At 39.7% G+C, this 9,625-nt stretch overlaps 1 protein-coding gene across 1 annotated transcript; it reads right to left on the bottom strand.

The window, feature by feature from the left end:
* Positions 1–2,234: 2,234 nt before the first annotated feature.
* On the bottom strand, positions 2,235–8,509 carry kti12 (KTI12 chromatin associated homolog). Its single transcript, XM_006789346.3, has 9 exons — positions 8,307–8,509; positions 6,567–6,618; positions 6,406–6,458; positions 6,268–6,323; positions 6,104–6,183; positions 5,823–5,982; positions 4,975–5,037; positions 3,101–3,169; positions 2,235–2,438 (listed from the first exon to the last, which is right to left on the bottom strand). Exons 1-9 carry the CDS (start codon positions 8,455–8,457, stop codon positions 2,295–2,297), a joined length of 828 nt encoding a protein of 275 aa, XP_006789409.2. The 5' UTR covers positions 8,458–8,509; the 3' UTR covers positions 2,235–2,294.
* Between the last annotated feature and the right edge of the window lie 1,116 nt (positions 8,510–9,625).

Raw genomic sequence — 9,625 nt, 5'->3', positions numbered from 1 at the left:
AGAAATGTACTGTTTGTCAAACTAGTCACGCTAAAAAAGAAAGAAAGAAAAAAACATGACTGAGGGAATTCAGGCTAATCCATCCCTAAAAGCGCAGAGCTCTAACTCCTTAAAGGTATATTGATTTGAATATGCCAGTAATTTTAAGTCATTAAAAAAAGGAAAAGGACTCCTGCATTCCTTTTGTGGAACCTTTTGTGGAAAAAATCATTGACGTGTTCTTCTAGGGATCGCCAAACTGGATAATCTGCCTCCATCTTCCTCCTGTGTCACACCCCATACCATGGGGCTGTAGCTCAGGTGGCAGAGCAGGTCAGCCACTAATCAGAAGGTCAGTGGTTTGATCCCAGGCTGCCTCCTGCCTGCATGCCAGATATCCTTGGGCAAGATAATAACCCCATGTTTGCCTACTGGTGGTGCTCAGAGGGGCCGGCGGCACCAGTGTTCGGCTGCCTCGCCCCTGTCAGTGTAGCTGTAGCTACAATGTAGCTTGCCGTGTGTGAATGGGTGAATGACTGAATGTAGTGTAAAGCGCTTTGGGGTCATTAGGGACTAAGTAAAGCGCTATACAAATGCAGGCCATTTACCATCCCATCATTCATAAATCTGATTTCTTCCTCTTACCTTACTGCTCCATATTCAACACCCTTTGTCCAATCTATACACTATACCAATCTATAAGGGCTTGTCTCTCTTTGTCTCCAGACTACTCATTTCTAATCTTGTCCATCTCAGTCACTCCCAGTGAATATTTTCAGCTCTGCCACCTCTAGCTCATCCTCCTTTTTGTTAGTGACACCCTCACCAAACCATACATCATAGCAGGTCTCACTACCACCTTGTAAACAATGCCTTTCACTCTTGCTGTTACCCTTCTGTCATGAATCATCCTTGACAGTCATCCCCATCCACTCTATCCTGGCTGCTCTATAGTAAGTGGTTTCCACATTAATAAAATAGACTTTCTGGCAGATCAGTTCTTTCTCATCATGCCTTAACTCTTGCCTGTCCCTCATACATAAAGCATTTTAAGTAGGCTTTCACTGGTATAGAATTACTGGTCAGGTTATGTGATCTAAACCTTCCCTTTCAGCCTTCTTGCTAGCCCTCTGTTAGAGATCACCCCTAACACTCATCTCCACCTGCTCCACCCTGCCCACACTCTCTTCTTCACCTCTTTTGCTTTGGATGTTTCCCCCATTTACTTCTACTGACCTTCATTCCTCCTCTCTCCATAGCATACCTCCACCTCTTCACAGTCTCTTCCACCCTTTCCCTACATATACTACAAATCACAATGCTGTCTGCAAACATGATAGTCATGAGAGACTCCTGAGTGACCTCATCTGCCAGCCTGTTCATCACTATTGCCAAGAAGAGGGCATCAGATTCCTGATGTATCTCACCCCCATCTTTCACTCCTATTTGCAGTTATTTATTTGTAAAAATGTTTGGAATCGTATGATTTCCGTTCCACTTCTCACGTGTACACCACTTTGTATTGGTCTTTCACGTGGAATTCAAATTAAAATTGATTCATGTTTGTGGCTGTAATGTCACAAAATGTGGAAAAGTTCAAGGGGGCCGAATACTTTTGCAAGCCACTGTATATCTTGTGACTTATTTGAGCTACCCTACTAAGTCCAGATGTACTAAATAAAGGACATCCTGTGCTTTCTCCTGTGCTTGGGTGGCCTCTTTGAGTTTCAAAGAGGAAGAAAATCAAACAAAAAAGTTCAATAGTTAGATTCTCTTTTCCTTAGTTCTCTGGAGGATATGCTGTCTCTCGGCCCACAAAGACACAGTGCCAACTCCTGAACTTCTTTATACTTCCCTGTCAAAACTCCTAAAGAAAATATGGCATCTCTAGTCCTCTTTCTCAGCATAAAGCCATACTGCTGCTCACCGATTACTTAAACTAGCTTCAACTCTTTTCCATAGCTTCATAGTGTGGCTTATTCCTCTGTAGTTACTACACATGACCCTTGCTCTTAAAAACTGGCACAATATACCTAGTCCAAGTAGGTGAAATGCAAAATAGGTTCATTTTTAGTCCAAGGAGGTCAAGAAAATAAATTCTTGATCTGCTTTTACTAACACTGAAGCTATTTGGTGTTTCGCTTAGACTGAGCAAATCCCATCTGGTGAGGAAGGCCAAAAAGGTCCTAGAAAGTACACAAATTTAAAAATATAACCAAAAACAGGATGTTTTTTGTTAAATACATTTATTTGTCACAGAACAACTGCAACCCCCCCAACAAAAAAACAAAACAAAAAACAAACACTACACACTGTCAGTGCAGACTCTTATTTAAATACTGAACAAACATATTAGCAATTTGTCCCGTGTTTTCTGTCGGGTGCAGCTTGGTGTAGCTGATGAACTGGCGCCGTAGTTTCCGCAGCTCTGCCATGTTGACATTTCTGGTGAGCTCAATGTTTAATAGCAAGTTAAGGAACAAGAAAAATACCACAGGTAGAACCTAACAGAAGCCCAAATTATCTCCAAGCCCCAGTATTGCATTTAAACCTTTGAGCAGGACAACAGGACGAAATAACCTGTACTGAATGTTACTGGCATCATTTCAAATTCAGATTATGCCCATTTTATTAAAGGTTGGCCAGAACAGAAGATGATGTGCTTTTAAGTTATGCTGTGCTTGGACCAACATGTTCAAAGAAGAAAATCAAATTGGCTGGCTCTGAGAAGGTGCTTCACAGTCCTGCAACCAATGAAAATCCACAAATATAATTTGGTTTCTCCCCACCACACACATCCCACAGCATGCCATTACAGACAAGACCTTTAACATTGCTTAGTAGATCTACCTTTCTTTTAAGTCATGTGATGACCACACATTCCTCCACCTCCTCATCTAATGCTTTCAGATAGAACAGTGTTGTCCCCCCCGCTATTGAGGGGAGGTGGGGAGGTGATTAACCCCGGGAGGTAAACAAAAATTAGCATTTCACACAGTCATTAAATATGACAGATGTCCCACACGGAACTACAAAAAAATCTGTTTAATGTGAAAAGATTAATCAAAATCGTGTGTTCAAAATAACTGAGCACACGCAAGTTGTGCTTAAAAAAGGATATCTTTTCCGAAGCTCCTGGAACTGCGATAAGATCCCCGGGAACGCTCGTCTTCTGGGCGTTAAAAATCGCCTGAAAACATTTAATTACATTTATCAAACACACATATAAAAATGAATTTTTAAAAAAGGGATCTCTACAAAGAGTATAAGGAACAATGAATCAGAATTAGAGAAGTATTTACTCCTCTTAATTTATTTTGCTGGAAACATTTGCAGATATTGTGCAACAGAACATCGTGATCTGTGTGAAATTGCTTCAGTGCAAAAAGGAAGTGCAACATGTGGCACGCTAACAAATACACGAGCTCGATGTCAAAGCAAAGACAAAGAGGAGGTTATTCCCACACTTACAATGTGCAGGGGTGCATTCATTTTTTATTAAACGTTGGACAGTCGGCAGTTAACAGCTAAAGCTGTCAATTGTTTTTATAATCCTTTCAACACTTTGGATTTTAGTATTGAGATCCAGGAACTTTACACAGCCACAGTCAGTACTTTAACATCGATCGCAGGATGTAGATTTTCCCTCCATGACAGTGAAAAAAATCTTACTGACCTAATAATATTTGTGGGCATTTACTCGAATCTTGAGCTCAACATCTGAGTCCTGTGATTTTATTGTGTTTTAAACAAATCTTTATAAACAGCAAGTACCCATTCATATAGTTTAAATGCCTAATGCCAAATCTAGTTATCCCAAAACTTTTAACGACTTTAGACTGGTTCCCCTCAAATCAGTTGTAATGTAAATATTTGGAAAAACTGGTGAAATCAGAGATTTTAAGGCCCACTGAGCATGTGCTTGACCCCATTCACTTTACCTCATGGTAAACTGATGTTACTCATGCTGAAAACCAGTTCAACGTGATTGACAAAAGTGAATAAAATGAGGCAAGCAAAAAATATGATCACTGATTTTAGATGCACTCATAAACACAATGTCACATCTATTAAGGGTCAGACTGTTGAAGTTCAGTGTTATGAATGTCTTTGAAGCTGTGTGCACCAACGAGTCTCCCGTTTGAGAAGGCTTTCTGGTTTCCACATTGATAAAACTGCGATGGGTTTATTTTATCGTTCTTTTGTTTAATCCGATTTATCTCTTTCTTTGGGCTTGTGGTCTGGATACTTATCTGTAAACGAATCGAACTGTTGAGTCATCTAACAGGCTGACTGGTGAACCACAGCTGAACTTAGAACCCCTGCACCTAAGACGTCTGCAGCGGTTGGCTGGTTCACCTTTTCTTGATGACCCACACCCTTTGCAAGGTAAATGTAATAGACCAACAAGGTTTAATTAACAGCTTTGTTTGAGCAGTCATTACTTCACAGGAACAGCTATGTCACTTTCAAGGGCTACGTGATAACCAAAATTAATTAGAATTAGCTGTTATTTCAGTATTTTGCACTATGCGCATTTGTTGTCCATTTGCATGTGTTTGCATGTGAAGATGGATGACTCACGACTGCAGAACAGTAACCTGTACCCGAACCTGAACCTGAACCAGGCTATTATTGTGTGCCAAGCTAAATACCTCATCAGCGCTTCACTCATAATTGCAACTTGGCTGGTGATGTAACGTATAAAGCTGTAAATACATGTAATACCTTCTGATTCATAAAACAAAGTCTACATTATGCAAAGGAATGTTGATACCCCAACAGAGGATTTGTAAACATTTTTCTGAAAAAGACTCCTCTGTCATATTTCACTTGACATATTAATAATAATAATAATAATAACAATAATAATAATATGACATAACTCAAAAAGCAGTCTGGCTCAGTGAAAAAAATATCATGGGAAACTACCAGAATGACAAGTAAATGATGTGAAACTAGAAAAAACAAACAAACAAAAAAAAACAAACATACCATCAGGACATCTTGAGTGATCTTGTCCAACTCGTATAAAAAGTTTGCAGATGACAGCGGTTGCTACAGAGAAGAAAAAAAAATAGGTTTCCTTCACAATCAGACAAAAAAACCCACATGCATACAGTAAATATTGTAGATTTCCAGACTGATTGTAACTAGTGTCTCTTAGGCTATGTCCACACTAATGTGCTTTCGTTTGAAAATGCATCGTTTTCTCTCCCGTCCTCCCGTCCACACTGAGACAGCAGCGTTTTGAAAACGCTCTCGAAAATGCATACATTTGAAAACGGTGCTGTCGCGTCGCAGTGTGGACAGCAAAAACGGAGCCTTTTGGAAAACGATGACACATTTTAGTCATGTGATGCAGTCAAGTGACCAATTAAACTAAGATAGCGGAGGGCATTATACAGTGTTGCTTTGTTTGCTCTCAATTTTGACAGCCCTATTAAAGATTACTATCAGTTTGCACATGCTTCAGACAGTTTTTCTTCAAATTCTTTAATTCTCACTCGCTTTTGCAACTTTGTACTTTTGTGTTACCCTCAGCAACAACTCCACCTCATTGTTAGTCCATTTACAAAACTCGGTGCTTCTCCTCGACATTTTGCCGCGACGTTTCAAGGAGCCGGAAAGTAAATAAACAGCAGACAGAAATGAGGCAAGTCGAATTGTCTTGCGTTTCAAGCATGCGCAGTACTGGAACGTAAGCGTTTTTGGCCGTTTCAACGTGGACGGACAACTCTGTGAAAACGACTGAAAGCGATAGTGGGGACGCGGAGCATTTTCAGACGAAAACGCCGTTTTCAAATCTATCCGGGCTAGTGTGGACGTAGCCTTAGACTTACACTCTGAGTAGACTGGTTCGGTGGGGGTGCTTTTCTTTTGAAAAGCGCATCAGAAATGGCTTCAACTGGAAGTGTGTCGTCTTTCAGGATAGTGAAGAGAGGGCTGTCCCATCGGTTTCTGGAATCCGGAGCTTCAAATCGCTTAACTAATGCGTCAAAGCTTCAAAACACCAAATGCATGTGAGACAGTTTGCAAAAAAATTAAAAATAAAAACAAAAAACACATGCAACAGTGCAGGTAAGGTAAGAGTCATGCTCTCATACTGAGGCTTCTCACTCACATGTCCTGATTGTACTGATCAGCAGCATCTCTGTTTGTGTTCCATAATGAGCTCTCTTCATGGGACGTCAAACTGTAGACCTTAACAAAGAAAACCCGCAAACATACCACGATTGCATTTGAAGGTAACATTTTTTCAAAACGGATATTTAATTGTCTACTTACCAAGCAGTGTGGAGTCTGTGCATGTTTGATGAGGCAGAACAGTTCATAGCGGTAGCCTGTAACATATTTAAATTTTAAACTACAAATCACAATATTTAATGTAACTGTGACAATTACAGAATAAGTAGTAAGACTTACCTTTTATGTAATTTAATGAGTCTAGAACAACAATGTCATCCTTGTTGACTTTCCTAAAAAAAAAAAAAAACAACAACAGAAAAAACAAAAAAGAATTAGCATTAAAATATGTGCGGGTTTTGTGCAACATCAGATCCTACAACAGATTTTTAAACACTCACCTCTCCACTTCAGCTTTCAGAGACGCTCTGACATTTTTCTCCTTTTGGGAATCTGAAACATTTCCAGTAAAATTAAGTAAATGCAGAAGTCTGTCCAGTTCAAGCAAACAGTCTCCTTAGTCATGTTAACAATTACGGAAATAATAAAGAAATAAAATTTTGAAAAACAAAATGTTTAATTCTATAAGCATAATAGCAATGTAACAGTAACACAGTAACATAGTTAAAATGATCAGGTCCAAGTGATGTGCCATGTCATATCACCCACAATAATAATATGAATATCAAAGTATCATATTATTATATAGTTGCTATAGCAACATCCTGCTTAAATTCCCTAATGCACACAACGAGACAAGCCCAGGCATTTGTGAGAGCAAGAGCCTCTGATGGTCATTTGGTAGCTAAAAAGGGAGTTACGTCAACAACTTTCAGCAAAGCAGTGTACTTTTCAAAATATCGAAGAAAACTGTTGTCACTAACTGTGGACACAAACTTGCAGCTTGAAGCAAAAAAATTTTTTTTTTTATAACCAGTCCATAAAGGAGGAGATACAATCAGCTGGTTATGTTAGACCCAGAAGTAAATAAAATGACTCAACTGAGCATGGCCAGCTGCACACGTTATTGTTAAACTAAAGTATTAAGCAACTACTTGATACTTAAAAATAAAAACACGACCCAGGCTACTTTTGTACATACATTTGACTTATGCTGTGTCACTGTATCTGTTGCGGTGTTATTACTTTTTTCACAGTAATGCTGCTGCCAATGCATTTGCTCTTCAAATTAGGAAGTGTGTCATCAATAACAGCAGCTCATTGGAGAAGGAGAATTGAAAATGCCCTTCAGTTACTCATTTACGAATCCTGCTGCTGCAAACGTCGATAAAATGTCGCTTTCCCCCTACATCATAATAAATCTCATAATCGCAAGTGTTTTTTGAAATGTCATGATATATTTCCCATTCCTAGTACCATTCTACTCTATTACTAGCAGTTTCCGCTCACATGTGATTTCAGGGGTTTGTAGAAGTAGAATGGGCGCTATCAGGCAACTCTGCTGTGGAACCAGCTCCCAGTTTGGGTTACAGGACACTCTCTCTACTTTTCAAATTAGCCTGAAAACTTCCACTTATGACAAATCCTATAGTCAGGCTTGGATCCAACCTCTTAGGAATATAGCTGCTGCTGAGGGATTTTCCACTATGCAGTAAGCACATCGACTTGATGCCCCTTTCACTCCCTATGCATTTATATGCTACTACTGCATGAAATTAACTTTTGTTCTATTTGTTGCTTATAGTCTCCTTTCTTTCCTCTAGCCTCCAACCAATCATCCTCGATAGTTGCCCCTTCTTTAGCTGGTTTTGCAATCTCTCTTCCCCACCTTCGCCAGGTGCCTGTTCATAAGAGATTACTGGACTGTCTCTACTACTAACTACTACTACTAACGCTAAATAAGTAAAATTAATTGAATAGTAGCGCTCATAAAGCAGGCGAACACAGTTGTAATTGTCATGAACTTTAAAGCCGCCTCAAGCATCGATAAGCGCAAACACTCTGAATAAGCACTCCTGCTTCTGTTGTTTATTCCCGGCTAAACTTCGTGTAAGGCCGGTAATGTTACCTCAGTATTATGTGGCTAATAACATACAAAAATATGCCAAGTAAGACTGAAAGCCCTGAAAGCTGAAAAGCTTTAAGAAGCACACTAATGAAGGCGTGCTAAGCTTACTTGCCTGCGTAAACAGTGTTTTTCTCAACGCCCAGGCTTCCGTCTCCAACAATATGAACCTTTCTTTCTGTGCTTTCTTCAAAATACACCTTCAGCTCTTCTGCCCTTCGTGACTTACCACTACAGGGGTAACCACACATCACTATTAGGGGCATAACTGGGGCTAGTTTCCACTCAAACTACCCTGGGATGTGATAAAAAGCACGTTGCCACTTTCACCCGGATATGTTAACTAAAAGCGGTTTTTCCATTTACCGACCGGCAGGGGGCGTCAGAAACCGATTATCTGAAGGTATTGTGTGTATGTGAATGTGACTTTAACATAGATGAAAACACAGACTTCCAATACATTCTCTGCGCTTTTTATTAAAGTCATAAACAATATAAAGTAAAACAACAGAAGTGTTTGTCACTTGCCAACATATACATGTTATGTTAGACAAAAAACAAAACATAATTTAGCTGATTTTCACAAGAGCAGAAACCCTCCTCTTCATCAGCAGGATGTCACGCAACAACTGATCGAACTGGATGTCCTTCTTCTCTAAATGCATGAGAAAAAAAAACAGAAAGCTGTACAATGGAAGGATTAACAGCGGTATTAGACTGAGTAATAATACATAACTCACCTGTCTAGTGCTTGCTCTCCTTGTGTTTGTTGGGCAGTTTTCAGAATATGGATGAGGAGCGCCTGCAGGTCTTCCACTCCGTGCAGAGGTCTCACATCTCTGCCTTCAGCTGTATCTTTTATATTCTCAAAGGCAGAATTCACAAAGGAACTATCCACAATGCTCTTCTTGCCCATGAAATGTCCTTATTAAATAAAACATGCAAACTCTCTGTAAATATTGCATTTGCAAACAGAACAAAGAAACAATCATTCAGCAGTGTAATTTCTACTTACCCGTTGCCCACAGATTCCCCCTGGGATTCACCTTGAGCTTTGAAACTTTATTTCTCAGCTCAGTCAAATCAAGAGTCATTGAAGATGTCAAAGCAATGTATGAGATAAGGATGAAAGAAGACAGGAGTCCTCCCCTGCAGATCTTTGTCACAGTGCCTTTCATTTCTCAGATGTGCTTCCAATTAATTTGGAGCTGGTCAATTAAAAGAAAGCTCTTCTGTTACTTTGGGTACAGGCAGTTATACTGAGACAGGATCCGCTTAATATTCTAATGGGATGAAGTCATCCATCTGTGGTTGTTGCTTATTGGATACATGATGCACATTAGAGTGCTTTGTGCCTTTCTGACTTGCTATGACGATTTTAAGCACGTGACCTCGTTGCAAAACTACTGATTATCACACCCCGATTACATTAAA

The sequence above is a fragment of the Neolamprologus brichardi genome, chromosome 7, assembly GCF_056152115.1.
Source record: "Neolamprologus brichardi isolate AB-2024 chromosome 7, ASM5615211v1, whole genome shotgun sequence".
NCBI classification, from domain to species: domain Eukaryota; kingdom Metazoa; phylum Chordata; class Actinopteri; order Cichliformes; family Cichlidae; genus Neolamprologus; species Neolamprologus brichardi.
Note: the sequence above shows the minus strand (reverse complement) of the source record. Positions and strands in the feature narration are given on the sequence as shown.